General features: G+C 42.7%; 1 protein-coding gene across 2 annotated transcripts in view; it reads left to right on the top strand.

The window, feature by feature from the left end:
- Positions 1–26,362, top strand: part of LOC129834291 (protein kinase C-binding protein NELL1-like) — a 466,854-nt gene that overhangs the window by 338,473 nt on the left and 102,019 nt on the right. For both annotated transcript variants that reach the window (XM_055899150.1, XM_055899149.1), the window contains exon 13: positions 22,446–22,571. In XM_055899150.1, the coding sequence (XP_055755125.1) occupies positions 22,446–22,571 (126 nt within the window). The remainder of the gene's footprint in view (positions 1–22,445; positions 22,572–26,362) is intronic.

Below are 26,362 nucleotides of genomic sequence, written 5' to 3'. Positions count from 1 at the left end.
ACGTATCTCTCTCCAGAATCTCAGAATGACATGATCGAATGCTGTGCTCAAGAGATTACGGACACCATAGTCTCTGAGATGTCAAAGTCTGGAATGTATGCGATTATGGCGGATGAGGCCGGGGATGGGCAGTCTGAACAGTTGCGTCTGTGTGTTAGGTTTGTGACGGAGGGGACAGTTAAGGAGCGTTTACTAGCACTAGCAGAAATCAAGTCATTAGATGCCCAATCGATAGCAAATGAGTTGCAACAGCAGCTCCAAATAAGAGGGGAGGCAGGCCTAAAGTGATTTGCACAGACCTATGATGATGCAGCTGTCATTAGTGGGGCCAAAGGAGGTGTGCAGCACATTTCAGAGTGCTGCATCCAGAGGCTATTTATGTACATTGCTATGCTCATGAGCTTAATTTGGTGTTGTGTCATACTTGCAGGGATATTCTGGAGGCTGCTGAGTTTTTCAGTTTCTTAGAGAATGTGTATTCATTTTTCAGTACTTCCCTAGTTAACCGCCACACGTTCAAAAAAGCTCAGTCCAAACATAGCATCCGCTGAACTTGTACAGCTCTCAAACACTCGCTGGGCATGCCAGCTGCGCTCCATACAAGCAGTCCTGGACACTTTAACTGCTATTTTTGATTGTCTATCTGCCATTGGATCCCCCATGGCTGATTGTCTGAGAGCAAAGCTTCATAAGTTCTCCACCGTGTATTTGCTACTGATGTTTAAGTCTCTTCTTTCTATAACTGAGGGACCACACAAGTTCCTCCAGAAAGAGACTGTAGACCTGGCAGAAGCTTGTTTCAGCAAACAAGCTGTATGTGACACACTGATAGGCAAACGCACAGATGCATTTGCCACAGAACTTTATGACAGAACCAAAGCACTCTGTGAAAATTCACAGAATTCCAGAGACAGATGCAACAAGAAAGCGCAAACAAAGGAAAATGGGAGATTTTGTGGTGGAGACCTCCTTGAGTTTAGGCACAGAATTGTCATGTTCCCAACCAATGAAAAGAGAGTTGTTGCTCCCCTGCTTGGACAGAATGGTTTGTGAGCTTGACCAGCGATTCTCAACTGTAAATACAGGTCTGCTCAAAGGTAAACAGGCATGCAGCCCCAACTAAAAAACTTCCTAGATACATCATGCTAAACTGAGTTTGCCAAGCACTAAGGTGTTGATGTTAAAACAGAAGAGATGTTGGTGGCCAGAAACTTTCTTGCCCGGAAAAGAGAAGATGGATGTCCTCCCAAAGATATGCTTGCTGTGCATAACCTCCTGGATGATGATATAATTCCTTTGGGTTGCCCTCACAATTCCTGGGAGCAGCTGCTCTTGTGAAAGGTCGTGTAGTGCACTGCATCTTCTGCACTCCTGGTTGCGTAAGACAATGGGTCAGAAAAGGCTTGCAAGTCTTGCAGCAATGTCCATTGAGGGTGAAGTGCTTGGGCCACTAAGCCACAATAGTGTTATTGACCAATTTGCCACCTTTAAAAATAGGAGGTACACTTTGATGCGTCCACCCACAAAATAAACATTTTCTCATAAGTGTCACGATCGTGTGGAGGATTGACGGACCAAAACGCAGCAGTAGGAAAATAAGCCATCTTCCTTTTATTGATGACGAAGGCAAAACGAAACAAAAACACTTACACACTAACAAAACAATAAAACGACCGTGAAGCTAATAAACGTTGTGCACACACACAGGCTACAAAACGTTCAGACATAGACAATTACCCACATAAAACGAAAGCCTATGGTTACCTTAAATATGGCTCCCAATCAGAGACAACAGAAATCAGCTGTCTCTAATTGGGAACCCATTCAGGCAACCATAGACTCTCCTAGACAACTACACCAACATAGACACAGCTAGACACATGCACTCAACACAAACCCATACACTACACCCAACACCCCCTTTACCATATAACCACCCAAAACCGAGAAAACACAAACATTCCCCATGTCACACCCTGACCTAACTAAAATAATAAAGAAAACAAATAATACTAAGGCCAGGGCGTGACAATAAGAGTGAAGCAGGAGAAGCAGTTCTGTAATATAGGTTGTAATATTTGTTTGGGATCTTAATTTTTTATCAGATTTTATTCCTAATTATAGAAAATAAAAACATGTATTTAGCTCATTAGTTAAAACTTCTCTAGGATAGGGGGCAGAGTTTTCACTTAGGGAAAAATAGCATGCCCAATTTCAACTTCGTACTACTTATCCCCAGAATATAAGATATGCATATTATTAGTAGATTTGGATAGAAAACACTCTGAAGTTTCTAAAACTGTTTGAATGATATCTGTAAGTATAACAGAACTTATGTAGCAGGCAAAACCCTGAGGACTAACCATTTTTTTTTAAGTCACTGTCTGTTCAATGAAGTTTTATGGGCAGGCCAGATTTCTAATCACTCTACTCTCAGTTCCTACTGCTTCCACTGGATGTCTCCAGTCTTGGGAAATAGGTTGAGGTTATTCATTTGTGTATGAAGAAGAAGGACACCAGGAAGTAAAGTAAATTTAGTTTTGCCCCATTGTGGTTGATACTGTTTGAGATGTTACAAGTGTCTGAATTATGTTAGCATTGCCAAAGCAAGTGAAGTAGATAATATACAAAAGTGAAATAAACAATAAAAATTAACAGTAAACATTACGCTCACAAAAGTTCCAAAATAATAAAGACACTACAAATGTCATATTATATATATATACAGTGCTGTAACAATGTACAAAAGGTTATTAAAGTACAAAAGGGAAAATAAATAAGCAAAAATATGGGTTGTATTTAGAATGGTGTTTGTTCTTCATTGGTTGACCTTTTCTTGTGGCAACAGGTCACAAATATTGCTGCTGTGATGGCACACTGTGGTATTTCACCCAGTAGATATGGGAATTTATCAAAGTCGGGTTTGTTTTCGAATTCTTTGTGGATCTGTGTAATCGGAGGGAAATATGTGTCTCTCATATGGTCATACATTGGGCAGGAGGTTAGGAAGTGCAGCTCAGTTTCCACCTCATTTTGTGGGCAGTCTGCACATATTCTGTCTTCACATGAGAGCCAGGTCTGCCTACGGCGGCCTTTATCATTAGCAAAGCTATGCTTACTGAGTCTGTACATAGTCAAAGCTTTCCTTAAGTTTGGGTCAGTCACAGTGGTCAGGTATTCTGCTACTGTGTACTCTCTGTTTAGGGCCTAAAAGCATTCTAGTTTGCTCAGTTTTTTTGTTAATTACTTGACACATTGGAAAGAATTATCTTTTGTTTTCTCATGATTTGGTTGGGTCTAATTGTGTTGCTGTCCTGGGGCTCTGTGGGGTGTGTTTGTGTTTGTGAACAAAGTCCCAGGACCAGCTTGCTTAGGGTACTCTCCTCCGGGTTAATCTCTCTGTAGGTAATGGCTTTGTTATGGAAGGTTTGGGAATCTCTCCTCTCTCTTTCTCCAAATAAAATCCCAAAAGTATTTTGGCTACATAGTACAGCCATTTTTGTGCCTTTTGTTGGTGTTGGATGGATGGGGACAGAGTGGACTTTAATTTCTTTATTTGGATAGAATTTAACCAAGTCATATTAGATCAGTGTCTAAAACAAACTATGAGACAGGTATACTTTTAGCCAACCTTGACCAAAAATAACCTTATTTTGATAGATTTTACACCCGTTGTTACTCTAAAATTACAAGATGAAAAAAAAATCCTGGGGGAGTATGCCTAAACCCCCCTAAAAGAGGCTTATCCCCCCCTATCCATGAATCTCTAGTGATGTCCCTGCTTGTGTGTGTGTGTGTGTGTGTGTGTGTGTGTGTGTGTGTGTGTGTGTGTGTGTGTGTGTGTGTGTGTGTGTGTGTGTACAGTATGTATGCATGTTCCTGTGCCTATGTTGGTGTTGCTTCACAAACGTAGATATATTGAAGTAGATAAAATTGATAATAGATAAGTAAAAAATGTTTTTACTGATAATTAAAGAGCAACAGTAAAATAACCGTAGAGAAGCTATATACAGAGTCAACGTGCGGGGACACAGGTTAGTCAAGGTAATTGAGGTAATATGTACATGTAGGTAGAGTTAAAGTGACTATGCATAGATAATGAACAGAAGGTAGCATTAGCGTAAAAGAGGTGTCTGGATAGCCTTTGATTAGCTGTTCAGGAGTCTTATGGCTTGGAGGTAGAAGCTGTTAAGAAGCCTTTTGGACATAGACTTGGCGCTCCGGTACCACTTGCCGTGCGGTAGTAGAGAGAACAGAACAGTCTATGACTAGGGTGGCTGGAGTCTGTGACAATTTTTAGGACCTTCCTCTGACACCGCCTGGTATAGAGGTCCTGGATGGCAGGATGCTTGGCCCCAGTGATGTACTGGGCCATACGCACTACTCTCTTTAGTGCCTTGCAGTTGGAAGCCGAGCAGTTGCTATACCAGGCGGTGATGCAACCAGTCAGGATGCTCTCGATGGTGCAGCTGTCTAACTTTTTGAGGATCTGAGGACCCATACCAAATCTTTGTTTCCTGAGGGGGAATAGGCTTTGTTGTGCCCTTTTCACGACTGTCTTGGTGTGTTTTGACCATGATAGTTTGTTGGGGATGTGGACACCAAGGAACTTGAAGCTCTCAACCTGCTCCACTACAGCCCCGCCGATGAGAAAGGGGGCATGCTCGGTCCTCCTTTTCCTGTAGTCCACAATCATCTCCTTTGTCTTGATTACATTGAGGGAGAGGTTGTTATCCTGGCATCACACGGCCAGGTCTCTGACCTCCTCCCTATAGGCTGTCTCATCGTTGTCGGTGATGATGTATACCACTGTTGTCATCAGCAAACTTAATGATAGTGTTGGAGTCGTGCCTAGCCATGCAGTCATGAATGAACAGGGAGAACAGGAGAGGATCGAGCAAGCACCCCTGAGGGGCCCTCGTGTTGAGGATCAGCGTGGCAGATGTGTTGTTACCTACCCTTACCACCTGGGTGTGGCCCGTCAGGAAGTCCAGGATCCAGTTGCAGAGGGAGGTGTTTAGTCCCAGGGTCCTTAGCTTAGTGATGAGTTTTGAGGGCGCTATGGTGTGGTATGCTGAGCTGTAGTCAATGAATAGCATTCTCACATAGGTGTTCCTTTTGTCCAGGTGGCAAAGGGCAGTGTGGAGTGCAATGGAGATCGAATCACCTGTGGATCTGTTGGGACGGTGTGCAAATTGGAGTGGGTCTATGGTTTCTGGAATAACGGTGTTAATGTGAGCCATGACCAGCCTTTCAAAGCACTTCATGGCTACAGACGTGAGTAGTCATTTAGGCAGGTTGTCTTAGTGTTCTTGGGCACAGGTGGTCTGCTTGAAACATGTAGGTATTACAGACTCAGTCAGGGGCAGGTTCGAAATGTCAGTGAAGACACTTGCCAGTTGGTCAGCGCGTGCTCGGAGTACACGCCCTGGTAATCCATATAGCCCTGTGGCCTTGTGAATGTTGACCTGTTTAACCACTTCTTTGTTGACCGAGTCACTGGTGCTTCCTGCTTTAATGTTTGCTTGTCAGCAGCAGTCAGGAGGATAGAATTATGGTCAGATTTGCCAAATGGAGGTTGAGGGAGAGCTTTGTACATGTCTCTGTGTGTGGAGTAAAGGTTTTTTTCCCTTTGGTTGCACATTTAACATGCTGGTAGAAATGAGGTTAAATGGATTTAAGTTTCCCTACTTTAATGTCTCCGGCCACTAGGAGCACTGCCTCTTGATGATGGTATTCCTGTTTGCTAATGGCCATATTCAGCTCATTGAGTGCGGTCTTAGTGCCAGCATCGGTGTGTGGTGTTAAATAGACAGCTCCAAAGAATATAGATGAAAACTCCTGGTAAATAGTGTGGTCTACAGCTTATTATCATATACATTGCCTCAGGTGAGCAAAACCTTGAAACTTGGTTACTATTAGATTTTGTGCACCAGCCGTTGTTTACAAATATACACAGACCGCCACCCCTTGTCTTACGGGAGGCGACTGTTCTATTTATTTTATTTTACCGTTATTTTACCAGGTAAGTTGACTGAGAACACGTTCTCATTTGCAGCAACGACCTGGGGAATAGTTACAGGGGAGAGGAGGGGGATGAATGAGCCAATTGTAAACTGGGGATTATTAGGTGACCATGATGCCGATGCAGCGTAAAAACCCGCCAGCTGTATGTTATTCATGTCGTCGTTCAGCCACGACTCGGTGTAACATAAGATATTACAGTTTTTAACCTGTTGGTAGGATATATGTGATTGTAGTTTGTCTATTTTGTTATCCAATGATTGTACGTTGGCTAATAGGACTAATAGGCAGATTAGCCACTCGCCGTCGGATCCTTACAAGGCACCCCGACCTGCGTCCCCGATATCTCTGTCTCTGTCTCCTGCGAATGACGGGGTTGAGGGCCTTGTCAGGTGTCTGAAGTAAATCCTTTGCGTCCGACTCATTAAAGAAAAAATATTCTTCCAGTAGGAGGTGAGTAATCGCTGTCCTGATATCTAGAAGCTCTTTTCGATCATAAGAGACAGTGGAAGAAACATTATGTACAAAATACGTTACAAATAACACACACACAACAGCACAATTGGTTAGGAGACCCTAAAATGGTAGCCATCTCCTCTGGCGCCGTTGTCACAATAATATTAAGGCTATGTGAGAGGTTATAGACCTACAGTCGGTGTCCATATTTCAGTTTCCATTGAACCCATCTGAACAGTACGCTGCAGTCCCCATCTTGTGGCTGTCAAATTTGTATAGTGCCTCACAACATAACACAGCAGGTGCTACTGTCATCCTCTTTTACTACTTCACCAGATCAAACATTATATCTCGTCTCAAATTTAATGAAACTGTATTTTTTGCCTTTTTTTTCTGCCCTGTTCCCAAAAGCACTTGGCGATTGGCATGTAGTCTATTAGGGACGTGTACAGTTAGGTGCTAAAGAATAGGTTTAATTACTGATGCAAGATAGCCTAAAAAAATGAAATAAAAACCTCAATATAGTATAAAGATTTAAATTGCACAAGAATAATACATTTGTGACCGACCGCCTCGATTTGGTCTTACCTAACAAAATGTGATTATTATTATTGTTATTTTTTTACATTGGATAAAAGTAGAGTGTAACAGTCGTCCTCCTCCTCTTCGGATGAAGAGGAGGAGTAGGGATTGGACCAAAGCGCAGCGTGATGGTTTGACATGACAAAGTTTATTAAAGTAAATACGAAAACACGAAAACTCTTCAACAAACTACAAAATAACAAAACGACGTAGACGAAACCTGAACATGGAACTTACATAAATACACGAAGAACTCACGAACAGGAACAGACTACATCAAACGAACGAACAAACCGAAACAGTCCCGTGTGGTGCAACATACATAGACACAGAAGACAACCACCCACAAACAAACAGTGTGAACAGCCTACCTTTATATGGTTCTCAATCAGAGGAAAAGTCAAACACCTGTCTCTGATTGAGAACCACATAAGGCTAATTACAAACCACCTAAACATAGAAACACAAAATGCCCACCCCAACTCACGCCCTGACCAACTAAACACATACAAAAATAACAGAAAACAGGTCAGGAACGTGACATAGAGACTGAGCTACAAAATGGTATATCATACACTGCATTTGAGGCACAATGGGAAAGTCATTTTGCTTTGAAAGTTGATAAATCTGTAACCCCACTTTTGAGAAAATGGTCCTTGAATGTGGTGGTACACTTACTGGAGAGCTCTACTTTGTCTGCACCTATTTGGCATTGTTCACACCCTCTTAAGCCTTAGCCCCAACCATCTCTTTAAGAATTCACATGTGAGGCCATGTGCTAAACAAAGTGAGTAAGGTAGTGTAGTAAACAATCAACGCTTTCAAGACTACAAGTGATGAAGGTAGTAGCCTGCAATAAGGAAACACTCGAAGTAAAAATACACAATCCATAGTCCTTGGCCTATGTCCTAATCTGACTTTGGTGCAGGTCATGTTGTGCTTCACATTACCGTCACTGGTAAACACAGACTATATCAAATCAAATAAAAGTGTTATTTGTCACATTCACAGGATACAGCAGGTGTAAACAGTACAGTGAAATGGTTACTTGCATAGTAGCAATATCAAAACACAAAGTGTCCAGATAAAAATATTGTACAAATATTGTATAACTATTAGAATATGCTTACCCAGACACACTTGTCTAAATTGGGTCATGTGAAATAAATGATATAACCATTCCCCAGCCACATCTAGCTAAGTGAATGCATCACTATTGAGGTGTACACATGTTCATGAAATACAATAGATGGTCGTTATCACCCCCAGACACACCTGGCTAACTTGATGCATCATGTAATCATCTGGCAAAGTGCAGTATTTTGTTTAGACATGTAGCTAGCTAGCTAAACCATGAACCATAATCACAACCCATAGTTACAGTACAAACGGATTGTCATAGCTATCCACCCTGCATGAAAGGCTGTAGTTTGAATCTTCAGGTAGCTAAAGCTAACCAACTAGGTTCAATATTATCTAGCTAGCTAACATTAGGCTATACCTAGTAATGCAAAATGATTGATAGTCCTGTTTTCAATCACTTTTAGTACCTCACCTTGCGAGGATACTGGCACTGAGCCTTTTTCTCAAATGTTTTTTGAGTTGAGAAGACATTGTGAGGGATCTTAGAAAATTCCTCCATACAGAATCGTTCCAGATCCTTGGTCTCCTTATTTCGATGCCAACCCAAATGCATAAGCAGAAAATATCCCCATACCTACTGTAAAATATGGTGGTGGATCTTTGATGTCCTGTGGCTTTTGCTGAAGGAAAACGGCATCATGAACTTTACTCAGTACCAGGACATTTTTGGCAAAAACCTGGTTTCCTCTGCCAGGAGGCTGAAACTTGGCTTCAAGTAGGTCTTCCAGCAAGACAATAACCCCAAGCACAAATCAAAATCTACAAAGAAAGGGTTATTGAAAAGGGCAGTCCAGAAGCGAAGGATATCAAGGATCTGGACGAATTCTGTATGGATGAATGGTCGAACATCCTTCCCAATGTGTTTTCAAACTCATAAAATATAATACTATTGTTAAACAAGATCTCTTTTTCTGAGCAATTGTATTAGTATATAATAATACTACAATGTAAAAACCTTTATTGCATACAATGTAAAAAACTTTTTTGCGTACAATGTAAAAACATTTTTGCGTACAACATAGCTCATTTTTGCTCATATTTTCAAGGTTGTCAATAATTTCCACCGCTACTGTGTGTGTATGTGTGTGTGCACGTGTGAACACACCAGCCCCTCTCTCCACCTCCACCGCTGATTGTAATAGGTTTTCCACTCCAACCTTCAATCTGGGGATTGGATTGAAAAGAAATGATCAAGCCGTGCTTGGCGCTTCCCAGCATGTGGCATCACGTTTTCCCAGAACCTGTGGAGCAAATATTACCAGCCCCAGCACAAACAACCAGACAACCATAATTCATTAAAGCAAATAACTGTCAGTCTTCTCTGCCTCAGTTAACCAAAGGGAACAATGATTCTGTTAGATAAAGGTAAATTTCCAATAACCTCAGCGCTGTAAAAGCTAGCACACATCTACACACACAGGCACACACACACTGCCACACACAGGCACATATACGCCTTCCCAGAGCCCGGGCAGATCTCAGCAGTGGAGCGCAAAATTATTTTTAGCCACCTACTCCCCTATTTCTGACCTACATCACAAGCAGAGAGAGAGAGAGAGAGAGAGAGAGAGAGACAAAGAGACGGACGTGAGACAGACAGAGAAAGTGAGAGACAGACAGAAAGGCACAGAGAGGGACAGAAAGGCACAGAGAGGGACAGAAAGGCACAGAGAGGGACAGACAAACAGAGAGGGACAGACAAACAGAGAGGGACAGACAAACAGAGAGGGACAGACAAACAGAGGGATAGACAGAGAGAGACCGACAGAGGGACAAAGTGAGACAGACAGAGAAAGTGAGAGACAGAGAGGGACAGACAAACAGAGGGGGACAGACAGGGACAGACAGAGAGAGAGCCGCCTACCTACTCCCCTATGTCTTACCTACATCACAAGCAGAGGCATGAGAGAGAGAGACGGAGAGAGAGAGAGAGAGACGGAGAGAGAGAGAGAGAGAGAGAGAGAGACAGAGAGAGAGGGAGAGAGGTAGCGAGAAAAAGACAGAGAGAGACAAAGTGAGACAGACACAGATTGAGAGAGAGAAACAGACAGAAACAGACAGCGAGAGAGAGAGACAGGCAGACAAACAGAGAGGGGTGACAAAGTGAGCGGGGCAAAGTGAGAGAGACAGAGACAAAGACAAAGTGAGAGAGACAGAGACAGAGGGACATAGTGAGACAGACAGAGATAGACAGACAGAGCGAGCGAGAGAGAGAGGAAGGATGGAGAGGGATGGACAGAGGGACAGAGAGGTACGGATGGAGGGGGACAGATGGGGACGGATGGAAAGGGATGGATGGAGAGGGACGGACAGACGGAGGGGGACAGATAGAGAGAGGGACGGACAGAGAGAGAGGGACAAAGTGAGAGGGACAGAGAGAGAGAGAGAGATGCCTAAATACTCCCCTATTTCTGACCTACATCACAAGCAGAGGCATGAGAGAGAGAGAGAGAGAGAGTGAGAGAGAGAGAGAGCCCTGCACTCTTCAATATTTACATCAAAGACTTGGCCACTATTCTAGAAAAATCCTCAGCCCCTGGTGTTAGTCTCCACAATTCAGAGGTTAAATGCCTACTCTTCGCAGATGACCTATGCCTGCTGTCACCCACAGCACATGGCCTACAGCAGAGACTGGACCTGCTAGAGCAGTACTGCCAGACCTGGGCCCTGGCAGGAATCCCCAAAAAGACAAAAATAATGATTTTCCAGAGGAGATACAGGTCTCAGGGAAATATATACCAAAGTTCTCAATTGGTACAAAATTTATAGAGTACTGCACATACTACAATTACTTCGGTTTAAAAATAAACTCAAATGGACACCTTAATGAGGCAGTGAATGAACTGAGAGAGAAAGCACTCAGGACATTCTACGATAGTAAAAAATCTAATTCAAATTCAAATTCAAATTGAAATACTAATTGAATGTGTCATTGAACCAATTGCACTTTATGGCAGCGAGGTGTGCCTCAGGACCAGAACATCCAATCAATCAGAATAAACCAAATTACAACAGTCAAAACAAAACTACATTGCTTTTTGGGAAACACAATGCAGTGCTATCTGGCCCTAAGTATTTGTCCACGGTTACTGATCAAAACTTTAGAAAAACCTTGACAAAGTACAGGCTCAGTGAGCACAGCCTTGCCATTGAGAAGGGTAGACACAGGAAAACCTGGCTCCCTGTAGAGGAAAGGCTGTGCAACCACTGTACAAAAGCAGAACCTGAGACAGAGCTGCATTTCCTGACAAATTGTAAAAAATATAAAACAATTACAGTGTCATTTTCCCAAATTTGAAACCCTTAAAAAAGACCTTTCTGATGAGGATAGGCTACCCGTCCTGTTGGGGGAGGACGCAGAGAGCTGTTGGGGGAGGACGCAGAGAGCTGTGGGTTGGCAGCGCACTGCATTGCTGCCTGCCATAAGATGAGGGACAGTGTCTGACAGACCAATCAACCTGCACATGTCCTCTACTGTATACTTATTGTTATTGTTGAATGTATGGTTATTTTGACACTTGGTTATTGTTGTTACTGTTGTTCCGTTGACAATTTTGATTCTCATTTTTATTTTTATATTGTAAATATCCAAAATAAGCTTTGGCAATATGTACATTGTTACGTCATGCCAATAAAGCAAATTGAATTGAATTGAATCAAAGTAAGAGAGGGAGATTGACAAAGTGAGAGAGCGAGAGAGGGAGAGATAGGGAGAGGGACGGACGGACGGACGGACAAAATGAGAGGGACAAAGTGTGAGACAGAGACAAAGACAATGTGAGAGAGAGACAGAGACAAGGTGAGAGAGGGAGATTGACAAAGAGAGAGAGTGAGGGAGAGAGAGAGAGAGGGAGGGACAAAGTGAGAGGGACAGAGACAAAGACAGTGAGAGACAGAGACAAGGTGAGAGGGGGAGATTGACAAAGCGAGAAAGACAAAGTGAGAGAGAGATAGACAAAGTGAGAGAGAGAGAGGGGGACAGAGACAAAGACCATGTGAGAGAGAGACAGAGACAAAGTGTGAGAGAGAGACAGAGGCAAGTTGAGAGAGGGAGATTGACAAAGTTAGAGAGGGAGAGAGAGAGAGAGGGAGGGACAAGGTGAGAGAGAGGGACAAAGACAATGAGAGAGAGAGACAAGGTGAGAGAGGGAGATTGACAAAGTGAGAGACAAAGTTAGAGAGAGATAGACAAAGTGAGAGAGAAAGTTAGAGAGATTGACCAAAAGAGAGAGATAAAGAGAAAGAGAAAAGAGACAAAGTGAGAGAGAGAAATTGAGAGACAGAGAAACAAAGTGAGAGAGTCAGAGACAGAGTGAGAAAGAGACAAAGTGAGAGAGAGAGACAACGTGAAACACCCAGGACAACTAAGAGTTTTAAAGAGATCCCCTTTTGATTTGAAATGAAACCTAACAAAACAGAGAGATGGGGGGTGAATTAGAATAGTCCCAGTAAGCAAAATTAAGTTTAAAATACATATTTTCCCAGACGTTGAAGTTAGGTTCATTTTAAGTTCTGAATAAAAGGTGAAAATACGTATTTTCCAGACGTTTAAAATACTTATTTCTGGACATTGACATTTTTGGTTCTGAATGAATGTTGAAAAGAAGTCTTGAGTAGAGTACATTTTAGTAAAGTAGGGTGCAATACTGTAAATTATATACATTTTTAAACCTATTCATACTGTACATATTACCCACAGACTCATTATGCACTACTTGAAACCTCTAGGCATCTTGAGGTAAGTTAATTGCATACATAAATTCATACTTTGGGAGGAAATCTTAGCAGTGAGAGCGGTGAGAGACCCGACCTCAAATATATTCTTTAGATTGGGGGATAAGATATGGAAATACACCTAGGAGCATATCCCTTAAGTGTAGGAATTATACCGAGTCCCTTAAGTAGTGGGAAAGCTGTCATCCTGGAGAAGACAGCTCTAGGGCTCATAAACCGCTCTGTGACACACACACACACACACACACACACACACACACACACACACACACACACAGCTGTTTGACTCTTCTCCTCCCGTGTCTGTCCAATTTCATTTCGTCACTAGTCATCCAGCTCCTCTGATAGCTCCCTTAACTCAATCTGTGTTCTCAATCTGTGTTCTCAGGATGATTTTATACGTACATTAAGAGAGGGAAAATGACGTGCGTAGCCTGGTTGTAATCTACAATGATACAGTATTACCTGGGTATTGTTGTGTAAAATCTTCCGGGCTTGGTGTGTGCCTTTCATCTTTTCTCTCCCTACCCCCTCTCTCTCTCCACCCCTTTCTCTCTCTCTCTCTCTCTCTCTCTCTCTCCCTCTGCCTCTTTTCCTATTTCTGTAAAAATGGGCCCGAATGCTTGGTACTCACCATTGAGGAGATAGATTGGGGGTAAGGCACTGGGATAGACAAGCATCCTGTCTAGGGGGTGTACTTGTACATCAAGCTGCCTCAGGCTACAGAAACGAGAGATCCTGCTCGCATTAACCATTTCGGCTCGCACAAGCCAAGGTTTGTGCAAGGCTACTTACTTAATACAGTGTTGTACCATTACTGACTACTGTAAAGGGCCCCCATACAGTACAGGTTGTACAGGACAGCCCACCTTTAGCTTAAACATTGGTACATACAGTGCCTTAAGAAAGTATTGATGCTATATGACTTATTCCACATTGTGTTATGTTAGACTGCATTCAAAATTTTTACATATATTTTTTCTTTCACCGTTCTACACACAATACCCCATCGTGACAAAGTGAAAATATGTTTTTAGAAATGTTTGCAAATGTATTGATAATGAAATACAGAAATATTTATTTTACATAAGTTTTCACACCACTGAGTCAGTACTTTGTAGAAGCACCTTTGCCAGCGATTACAGCTGTGAGTCTTTCTCTAAGAGCTTTCCACACCTGGATTGTGCAACAGTTGACCATTATTCTTTCAAAGTTGTCCTGCTGAGAGGTGAATTCCTCACCCAGTGTCTAATGGAAAGCAGACTGAACCAGATTTTCTCTAGGATTTTGCTTAGCTCACTTCTGTTTTTTTTTCATGAGAAACTCCACAGTCCTTAACAATTACAAGCATAACCATAACATGATACCGCCACTTCTATGCTTGAAAATATGGAAAAAGGTACTCTGTAATGTGTTGTACTGTATATTCCCCAAACATAACACTTTGTATTCATGAAAAAAAGTGAATTTCTTTCCCACGTTTTTTTGCAATATTACTTTAGTACCTTGTTGCAAATTTGATGAATGTTTTGGAATATTTTTAATCTGCACGTGCTTCCTTATTTTCACTTTGTCAATTAGGTTAGTATTGTGGAGTAACTACAATGTTGTTGTTCCATTCTCTATTTTCTCCAACCATTCAAGTCTGTAACTGGTTTTAAAGTCACCCCATGGTGAAACCCCATGGTGAAATTTCCTTCCTCTACGTCAACTGAGTTAGGAAGGACGCCTGTATCTTTGTAGTGAGTTGGTGCATTGATACACCATCCAAAGGTCAATTAATAACTTTACCATGCTCAAAGGGATATTCAATATCTGCTTTTTTTTACCCATCTACCAATAGGTGGCCTTTATTGCGAGACATTGTAAAACCTTCCTGCTCTTTGTGGTTGGATATGCGTTTGAAATTCACTGCTCCACTGAGGGACCTTAGTCGAGCACACAATTGTATGTGTGAGGTACAGAGATGAGGGGGTCAATCAAAAATCATGTTAAACACTGTTATTGCACACAGAGTCCATGCAACTTATTATGTGACTTGTTAAGCACATTTTCACTCCGGAACTTATTTAGGCTTGCCATAACAAAGGTGTTGGATACTAATTGACTGAAGACATTTCAGCTTTTCTTTGTTAATTAATTTCTAAAAAAATAAAAAACATAAAAAAACATATTTCTACTTTGACATTATGGAGTATTGTGTGTAGGCCAGTGACAAAATATAAAGGTAATCCATTTTAAAATCAGGCTGCAACACAAAAAAATGTGTTAAAAGTCAAGGGGTGTGAATACTCTCTGAATGCACTGTACATACATGCACACACACACACATTTAACTTTATTTTTTACACACATACACACACACACATACACACACATTTAACTTTATTTTTTACACAGACACACATACACACAGACACACACAAAGACAGATACACACACATTCTACCCAACTCCTACAGCCAATATAATCACTTGATGGTATAATTTATTGGCCCTTGTAAGCAGACTGCTTTTTATTTCTTTAATTAATGATGACTTACTACCTCGCAGCATGTCAAGGACACTTCCCAGCACCAAGTTGCTGGTGACAGTCAAGTGCAGAGTAATTGGTGAGCACTTAAACGCCTGCTCTCGAAGTGTTTCGCCTCTATGTCATTTTGTGTCTTGGCTTCTTCATGTGTTCCTGAACGATGGTCGCAAACAGGCAATTGCTCGACTCATCGGAAGATGTTTGCATCGTGCTGAGTTTTCAAATTCAATTGGATGGAGTTGTTAGCCCCTGTTGGTTGCAATGATTCACCTCGCTGCTAGTTGGCTGCGTCATTGAGAGCATCTCGACTGGCTCCATCACTGCTTGGTATGGCAACTGCTCATGATCCGACAGCAAGGCTCTACAGAGGGTAATGCGTACGGGCCATTACATCACTGGGGACGAACTCTCTGCCATCCAGGACCTCTTTATCAGGCGTGTCATAGGAAGGCCCTAAAAATGGTCAAAGACTCCAGCCACCCAAGTCATAGACTGTTCTCTTTGCTACCGCATGGCAAGCAGTACCGAAGAGCCAAGTCTGGGACCAGAAAAACAGCTGAAAAGCTTCTACGCCCAACCCATAAAACTGCTGAACAGTTAATCAAATGGCTACCAGGACAATTTACATTGATCCCCTATATTATTTATATATCTTAATTGTTTTGCCGCGATTCCCTTGCATTTGGCTCTATGCACACACACACACACACAGTGGGACAAAAACAACAACACAGAGTTACACATAAACTGTCACGCCCTGGCCTTAGTATTCTTTGTTTTCTTTATTATTTTAGTTAGGTCAGGGTGTGACATGGGGAATGTTTGTGTTTTGTCGGTTTTGGGTGGTTATATGGTAAAGGGGGTGTTGGGTGTAGTGTATGGGTTTGTGTTGAGTGAATGTGTCTAGCTGTGTCTATGGTTGAGTGTAGGTTCTAGGAAAGTCTATGGTTGCCTGAATTGGGTCTCAATTAGAGACAGCCGGTTATTGTTGTCTCTGATTGGGAGCCATATTTAGGGCAACCATAGGCTAGGGCTGTTTGTGGAGAATTGTCTATGTCTAAGTGTTTAGTGTCAGCACTTATGTTTGTATAGCTTCACTTTCGTCTGTTTTGTTGTTTTGTATAGTGTTCGTTTCGTTTTTTCGTCTTCTTCCTTTAAATAAAGAAGATGTACTTTCCACGCGCTGCGCCTTGGTCTTCAGTCTATCCAGAAGACGATTTGACATAAACAAACGTACAGTCAAAAACACCAAATAAAAGAAAAATTGAAAAATCTATATACAGTGTGTGCAAATGTAGAAGAGCAGGGAGGTAGGCAATAAATAAGCCATAGAGGCGAATTACAATTTAATTACAATTTAGCATTAATACTGGAGTGATAGATGTGCAGATGATGATGTGCAAGTAGAGATACTGGGGTGCAAAAGCGCAAGAGGGTAAGTAATAATATGGGGATGAGGTAGTTGGGTGTGCTATTTACAGATTGGCTGTGTACAGGTCCAGTGATCGGTAAGCTGCTCTGACAGCTGATACTTAAAGTTAGAGAGGGAGATATAAGACTCCAGGTTCAGAGATTTTTGCAATTCGTTCCAGTCATTGGCAGCAGAACACTGGAAGGAAAGACAGCCAAAGGAAGTGTTGGCTTTGCGGATGACCAGTGCAATATACCTGCTGGAGCGCGTGCTACGGGTGGGTGTTGCTATGGTGACCAGTGAGCTGAGATAAGGCAGGGCTTTACCTAGCAAAGACTTATAGATGACCTCGAGCCGGTGGGTTTGGCGACGGATATGTCGTCAGGGCCAGCCAACGAGAGCATACAGGTCGCAGTGGTGGGTGGTATATGGGGCTTTGGTGACAAAACAGATGGCACTGTGATAGACTAAATCCAGTTTGCTGAGTAGAGTGTTGGGGGCTATTTTGTAAATTACATTGCCGAAGTCAAGGATCGGTAGGATAGTCAGTTTTACGAGGGTATGTTTGGCGGCATGAGTGAAGGATGCTTTGTTTTGCGAAATAGGAAGCCAATTCTAGATTTAATTCGGTGATCTGTTAATTAACTTAGCTTTCGAAGATTTTAGAAAGGCAGTGCAGGATGGATATAGGTCTATAACAGTTTGGGTTTAGAGTGTCTCCTTTGAAGAGGGGGATGACCGCGGCAGCTTTCCAATCTTTGGGGATCTCAGACGATACGAAAGAGAGGTTGAATAGGCTAGTAATAGGGGTTGCAAAAATTGGCAGAACATTTTAGAAAGAGAGGCTCCAGATTGTCTAGCTCAGCTGATTTGTAGGGATTCAGATTTTGCAGCTCTTTCAGAACATCAGATGTCTGGATTTGGGTGAAGGAGAAGCGGGGGGGGGGTTAAGTTGATGCAGGGGGTGCTGAAATGTTGGCCGGGGCAGGGGTGGCCAGGTGGAAAGCATGGCCAGCAGCTGTGGAAAAAAGCTTTGATTATCGTCGATTTATCGGTGGTGACAGTATTTCGTATCCTCAGTGCAGTGGGCAGCTGGGAGGCGGTCCTCTTATTCTCCATGGACTTTACAGTGTCCCAAAGCTTTTTGGAATTAGTGCTAGGAAGCAAATTTCTGTTTGAAAAAGCTAGCCTTAGTTTTCATAACTGACTGAGTATATTGGTTGGAGTTGCACTCCCCCCTTCCGTTTTGCCCTCAGAACAGCCTCAATTTGTCAGGCCATGGACTCTACAACGTGGCAAAAGGGTTTCAGAGGGATGCTGGCCCATGTTGACTCCAATGCTTCCCACAGTTGTGTCAAGTTGGCTGGATATCCTTTGGGTGGTGGACCATTCTTGATACACATAGGAAACTATTGAGCATGAAAAACCCAGCAGCGTTGCAGTTCTTGATGCAAACCGGTGCGCCTGGCACCTACTACCATACCCCGTTCAAAGGCACTTAAGTATTTTGTCTTCCCTATTCATCTCCTGAATGGCACACATCCATGTCTCAATTGACTCAAGGCTTTAAAATAATTGTTTAACCTTTCTCCTCCCCTTCATCTACAATGATTGAAGTGTATTTAACAAGTTACATCAATAAGAGATCAAAGCTTTCACCTGAATTCACCTGGTCAGTCTGTCGCCGAGAGTTTCTAACCATTTCAACGTGCAGCCACGCTCCTCGTTTTTCTGGTCTCATAGAGTCTGACCATTCGTGATGTCCGGTTCAACACCGTCCACCTGCTTGGTCTAATGTAAATTTCGTTAGGAGGGGTTTATGCACTCGGGCGTTCCATGACACCGACATAATGTCTGTGCTCACGTGGGGTGTGTTCACTGACTAGGTAGAACTTTTATATGAAAAACAATTATCATTTAGAAAGCTAACATCATATTTAATCTTCTCACAAATAGTTTAATATTTAGTCATATAAGTTCCACAATATTTGGATGTAAACCTAGCAACTGGGAAATATACACATTCAGAGATACAGTTATGTTGTTATACCGTCCTTAATTGGTATCGGACCCTTTTTTTCCATTTTTGCCTAAAATTACATACCCAAATCTAACTGCCTGTAGCTCAGGCCCTGAGGCAAGGATATGCATATTCTTGGTACCATTTGTAAGGAAACACTTTGAACTTTGTGGAAATGTGAAAGGAATGTAGGAGAATATAACAGAATAGATCTGGTAAAAGATAATAAAAGAAAAAAACAACTGTTCTTTTCAAAAAAAAATTACCATCATCTTTAAAATGCAAGAGAAAGACCATAATGTATTATTCCAGCCCACGTGCAATTTTGATTTTGTCCACTAGATGGCAGCAGTGTATGTGCAAAGTTTTAGACTGATCCAAGGAACCATGGCATTTCTGTTAAAAATGTTGTATCAAGACAGCTTGAATGTGCCTAATATGTTCATTAATAACTTTTCATATTCAAAATTATGAACTCTCGTCAAACAATAGCAAGGTATTATTTCATTGTAATAGCTACTGTAAGTTGGACAGTGCAGTTAGATTAACAATAATTTATCCTTTATGCCAGTATCAGATATGTCTTTGTCCTGGGAAATTTTCTTGTTACTTACAACCTCATGCTAATCGCATTAGCCTACATTAGCTCAACCGTCCCGTGGAAGGGACACCGATCCCGAAGAAGTTTTAAGGTTTTGTACACAGTGTATATCCTGATTGCCTAGTCACTTTTACCCCTACCCATGTCTACTGTAAATTACTTAAATGATCTCAACTACCTCGTACCCCTGCAAATTGACTCAGTACTGGTACTCCTTGTATATAGTGTTGCTATTTTTTTTATTGTGGTATTATTTCCATTTTTATTCAGCAAATATTTGTCTTCCTTTTAAACTCTGCATTGTTGGGAATGGGCTTGTATGTAAGCCTTTCACTGTAAAGTCTACACCTGTTGTATTCGGTGCATGTGACCAATACAATTTGATTTGTTTCTTGGTGCTAAATTCAATATTCTTCTTGACACTTGTTACTTTCCCATTATAGGATGACTGTAACTCCTCCTTCAGATATCGACGACTCCGATAATAATAATTTCATATAGAATAGTGCCTTTCCACGTGCTCAGAGTGTTTATAAATAATACCTCTCTAATCTCGAGGCTACCTGCCGCCTTTTACATTGTATGGATGTAAAATAAACCCAACTGGGTAATACCACAGCGCCCTTTATAGTGCACTACTTTTGATAATGGCCCAGTCTAAAGTAGTGCACTATGAAGGGAAGAGGGTGTCATTTGGGACGCTTCCGCTTTCTCTCCCAGGGATGGAATTCCACTTCTTTTTTTACATTTTTTTGGTAGTTTTATTGAACACACATAGAGGGATAGTCTGTAAAAAATAAAAGGTGAGAGTGTCAAAAGGTAGTGGGACAGATTTGAACCCACGTCAATACAGGTACATGTGGCCTGGGGTCTGTGGGACTAACCACTAGACCAGGGTTTTCTAAACACTGTCCTGGCATTCTCCCTGGGTGCACATTTTGTTTTTGCAGTAGCACTACACAGCTGATTCAAATAATCCAGGCTTGGTGGTGAGTTGATTATTTGAATCAGCCATGTAGTGCTAGGGCAAAAACCAAAACGTGCACTCAGGGGGGACCCTAAATCCGAGTTTGGGAAACCCTGCACTAGACCACCCATGGCACAGCGCTTTATTTCGGCCATAAAGCTCTGTGTGTGTTCCCTCAGATTATTGACAAGTCCTGTGCCGGAGTCTGGTATAGTGGTACTGTAGTGCTGCAGGCTCCAAACCACACATACCCACTGGTGACAGAGTTCTATATTACTCCTTCTCCCCTACTCTCTGTCCCCCTCTCTACCCTCCAACGGTCACTACCCACTAAACAATATACACTGCTCAAAAAAATAAAGGGAACACTTGAACAACACAATGTAACTCCAAGTCAATCACACTTCTGTGAAATCAAACTGTCCACTTAGGAAGCAACACTGATTGACAATAAATTTCACATGCTGTTGTGCAAATGGAATAGACAAAAGGTGGAAATTATAAGCAATTAGCAAGACACCCCCAAAAAAGGAGTGATTCTGCAGGTGGTGACCACAGACCACTTCTCAGTTCCTATGCTTCCTGGCTGATGTTTTGGTCACTTTTGAATGGTGGCGGTGCTCTCACTCTAGTGGTAGCATGAGACGGAGTCTACAACCCACACAAGTGGCTCAGGTAGTGCAGTTCATCCAGGATGGCACATCAATGCGAGCTGAGGCAAAAAGGTTTGCTGTGTCTGTCAGCGTAGTGTCCAGAGCATGGAGGCGCTACCAGGAGACAGGCCAGTACATCAGGAGACGTGGAGGAGGCCGTAGGAGGGCAACAACCCAGCAGCAGGACCGCAACCTCCGCCTTTGTGCAAGGAGGTGCACTGCCAGCGCCCTGCAAAATGACCTCCAGCAGGCCACAAATGTGCATGTGTCTGCTCAAACGGTCAGAAACAGACTCCATGAGGGTGGTATGAGGGCCCGACGTCCACAGGTGGGGGTTGTGCTTACAGCCCAACACCGTGCAGGACGTTTGGCATTTGCCAGAGAACACCAAGATTGGCAAATTCGCCACTGGCGCCCTGTGCTCTTCACAGATGAAAGCAGGTTCACACTGAGCACATGAGCACATGTGACAGACGTGACAGAGTCTGGAGACACCGTGGAGAACGTTCTGCTGCCTGCAACATCCTCCAACATGACCGGTTTGGCGATGGGTCAGTCATGGTGTGGGGTGGCATTTCTTTGTGGGGCCGCACAGCCCTCCATATGCTCGCCAGAGGTAGCCTGACTGCCAATAGGTACCGAGATGAGATCCTCAGACCCCTTGTGAGACCATATGCTGACACATGCACATTTGTGGCCTGCTGGAGGTCATTTTGCAGGGCTCTGGCAGTGCACCTCCTTGCACAAAGGCGGAGATAGCGGTCCTGCTGCTGGGTTGTTGCCCTCCTACGGCCTCCTCCACGTCTCCTGATGTACTGGCCTGTCTCCTGGTAGCGCCTGCATGCTCTGGACACTACGCTGACAGACACAGCAAACCTTTTTGCCACAGTTCGCATTAATGTGCCATCCTGGATGAACTGCACTACCTGAGCCACTTGTGTGGGTTGTAGACTCTGTCTCATGCTACCACTAGAGTGAGAGCACCGCCAGCATTCAAAAGTGACCAAAACATCAGCCAGGAAGCATAGGAACTGAGAAGTGGTCTGTGGTCACCACCTGCAGAATCACTCCTGTTTTGGGGGGTGTCTTGCTAATTGCCTATAATTTCCACCTTTTGTCTATTCCATTTGCACAACAGCATGTGAAATGTATTGTCAATCAGTGTTGCTTCCTAAGTGGACAGTTTGATTTCACAGAAGTGTGATTGACTTGGAGTTACATTGTGTTGTTTAAGTGTTCCCTTTATTTTTTTGAGCAGTGTATATATATATATATACACAAATATATATTGACAATTCCTCTGTATGGGTTCTCCTCTCAGATATCGATGAGTGTGCTGTTCAGAGGAACTACTGCCAGGCTAACACGGCGTGTGTGAATGTCCCCGGCAGCCATCGCTGTGACTGTCTACCTGCCTTCATCAGAGTGGATGACTACTCCTGCACAGGTAGGTCAAATATGCATACACCAACACTTTGAACATGTGGGTAGGCCAACACAAGCACGCACACACATACCCACACAAACACTTCCTGTTTTTCCACACCACCTCGTACATAACTTCCTGAGAATTATTGGTCATTTTGAGATGTCAAGGTTGGCAAGTATTGTGTCTTGGTAAACAGAGTGCACTCACTAAACTACAGAACAGGGCAAGTACAATGTTTCTCAGAGGAGTGCTGATTTAGGATCAGTTTAGACTTTTAGATCACAAGGATTAAGATTACACGGACCCGGCGAGCTGAACCTTTATCAACATTCTGAGAAGCTTGACACATAGAGTTTTATAGTTTTACTCAGTGCTGGCTGAGAGAAGCAACACATTGCATCTCATGGCGACTTGAGCATCCTTCTCTCTCTGCCTCTCAGAAAACCGTGAGTGATTGTGAGAGCCATATCCTTCTCTCTCCGCCTCTCAGGAAACCTTGAGTGATTGTGAGAGCCATTTGACCCCAGGTAGATCTGTGTACTCTGGAGCCACACACACTCTCCTTCAGCTGGAGAGGGATCAGGAGCGCGGCTCCACACTGTAGTCAAGCTGGGTTCAGGACGTGGCTACACACTGCAGTTAAACTTGGGCTGTCAGGTCAAGAGATTTCAAGAAACCATTTTACAAAGGTGGGAAAGACACGAGAGGAAGGGGGGGATGCTTTTATCATAAGGCTGCTGAGTGTTGGAGATACAGTGCTTGTATCAGATAAACTAGCAAATTAAGTTTAAGGCACAATCCTGAATTCGAAAAACAGCTAAATGGAAGCCCCCACACCACTTGGTTTGCTGTACATCTGAGGAATGGGGCTGGAGAAATGTAGTCTCTATAAATGAGATCGACCGAGCTATAGATGCAAGGGTTGACAGTCTGTGAGGTGAAGCCATATTTTAAGGCTGTGTTTCCATTTCACAGATTGGGCCTTTGAAGTATAGACATGTGTACACCTACTGTCTGTTGACATTGGCTGGGACTCTTCATCTGATTCAAACAAGCCAAGCTTGTGTTTACTTCCGATACTCTCTGATTTAGTGAAATCAAACACATTCCTCTGGGCATGCAATGCCTCCAATTGGGTTTTGTTGTGGTGGATTATTCTATGGACTGCATGTCAAATGGCACCCTATTCCCTACGGTATGTAGTGCACTACTTTAGACCAGGGACCAAAGGGCTCTGGTCAAAAGTAGTGCACTAGAGAATAAGGTAACCATTTGGGATACAGCCTGTGGTGTGCAGATTATCAACAGAATAACTCATCAGCAACAGTGTTTTCGAGGCTGTAATAACGCAAAGACCAACTAATTACCACCATCGATTTGTCTTATTTTATATTATAATCAATTGTACTTTTGGAAATTCACATTTCCAAATGGCACCACATCCTCTGTCATTTCCTACATTCAGCATGTCAGAATATTAGCCAATTCTGCTAGGGAAAGGAGGAATGTTAAGATGTGGAAGTTATTTGTTTCATGGTACAAGGAAATTGACCTCGGAGAGAGTTACTTTTAATTTCCTGTCCATTAAGTTTGTTAAACCACATGAACAGAAAATGACACATAACTCTCTCCGAGGTCAAATTCAATTTACTCTGAAACAAATAGCTTCCCCAGTATGTTAGCAACTTATGCTAGGGACAGGAGGAATGATATGCTGGATGTATGAAATGACAGAGGAGGTGGTGCCATTTGGAAATGTGAATTTCCCAAAATATTAGTGATGTTCCAGTCAGACAATTCAATGGCGGTAATCGGACAAATCATTGGCAGTAACTAGTCGCTCTTTGCATTATTACAGCCTTAGAAAAATAGCACCTTATTCCCTAGTACACTACTTTTTTGACCAGGGCCCTATAGGGTACTACATATTGTAGGGAATAGGGTGCCAGTTCGCATGCAGGCATAGAATAATCCCCAGATGGCACCCTATTCCCTTAGGGACATTCAGTTGAAGTCGGAAGTTTACATACACTTACATGCTGACCAGACCAGACACGTCGCATACGCGAGCATCGCAAAACAAATTTAGAAACCCATGTTATTAAACTTTTGCACCCACATTGCTTGCTCGCGCCAACGAGCATCTGCGACACCAAGGGCTAAAATAGATGTCTTTCCTATTTCTGACGCAGATCGCGCTGCAAGTCCTGCCTCTCCCATCTCCTCATTGGTTTATAGAAGCAGGAAATCCACGTGCCATCTCTTCATTGGTTTATAGAAGCAGGTACCCACGTGCCATCTCCTCATTGGTTATACCCACGTGGGTGATAGAAAGACTAAAACTGTTTTGCCGGTAGTCGTGGAAATACAATGCAAGTTTAGATGCGATCACCATATAATTTAAACGATGAAAAAGCCTGGAAGGAGGAGAGATGACTAGAAACGATTCGGTTGGCCGTTTTATATGTGGATTAATTGTCGGAGTAGACATCCTTTTCCATTTCAGGCAAAATAACAACTCAATGTTTATATCCCAGGACAAATTAGCTAGCAACAGCAAGCTAGCTAAACAGGACAAATTAACGTTAGCTAGCAAGTGCAAGCTAACTAGCTAAAATACCATACATGTTTAATGCATTTCCACCTGTCCCCAAATTAATGTCATTGGTTCAGAGTTTGTTTTGATATTTTAACCTGCGTGTCGTGATCGCGTCTGGTGTGGGGGGGCAAAATAAATGTATGCACGATAGTGCACGATGGCACACGCGCGCAGCCGGTTTGGGCAAGGTGTTAGGCTGAAGTCATAAAAAATTATTTTTCATCCACTCCACAAATGTCTTGTTAACAAACTATAGTGTTGGGAAGTCGGTTAGGACATTTACTTTGCGCTTGAAACAAGTAATTTTTCCAAGAATTGTTTACAGACAGATTATTTCACTTATAATTCACTGTATCACAATTCTAGTGGGTCAGAAGTTTCCATACACTAAGTTGACAGTGCCTTTAAACCGGTTGGAAAATTCCAGAAAATTATGCCATAGCTTTTGAAGCTTCTGATAGGCTAATGGACATCATTTGAGTCAATTGGAAGTGTACCTGTGGATGTATTTCAAGGCCTACCTTCAAACTCAGTGCCTCTTTGCTTGACATCATGGGAAAATCAAAATAAATCAGCCAAGACCTCAGAAAAACAATCTGGTTCATCCCTGGGAGCAATCCCTGAAGGTACCACGTTCATCTGTTCAAACAATAATACGAACAACAGAAAAAGATCTTGTGAAGATGCTGGAAGAAACAGGTAGAATAGTATCTATATCCACAGTAAAATGAGTCCTATATCGACGTAACCTGAAAGGCCGCTCATCAAGGAAGAAGCCACCATAAAAAAAGCCAGACTACGGTTTGCAACTGCACATGGGGACAAAGATCGTACTTTTTGGAGAAATGTCCCCTGGTCTGATGAAACAAAAATAGAACTGTTTGGCCATAATAACAATCGTTATGTTTGGGGAGGCTAGCAAGCCGTAGAACACCATCCCAACCGTGAAGCACGGGGGTGGCAGCACCATGTTGTGGGGGTGCTTTGCTGCAGGAGGGACTGGTGCACTTCACAAAATAGATGGCATAATGTGGAAAGAAATGTATATGAATATTTTGAAGCAACACCAGTCAGGAAGTTAAAGCTTGGTGTGTCTTTCAAATGGACAATGACCCCAAGCATACTTCCAAAGTTGTGGCGAAATGGCTTAAGGACAGCAAAGTCAAGGTATTGGAGTGGCCATCACAAAGCGCTTACCTCAATCCTATAG

Source organism: Salvelinus fontinalis, chromosome 35, assembly GCF_029448725.1.
Source record: "Salvelinus fontinalis isolate EN_2023a chromosome 35, ASM2944872v1, whole genome shotgun sequence".
Lineage (NCBI taxonomy): Eukaryota > Metazoa > Chordata > Actinopteri > Salmoniformes > Salmonidae > Salvelinus > Salvelinus fontinalis.
This window is presented reverse-complemented; position numbering and strand designations above follow the sequence as displayed.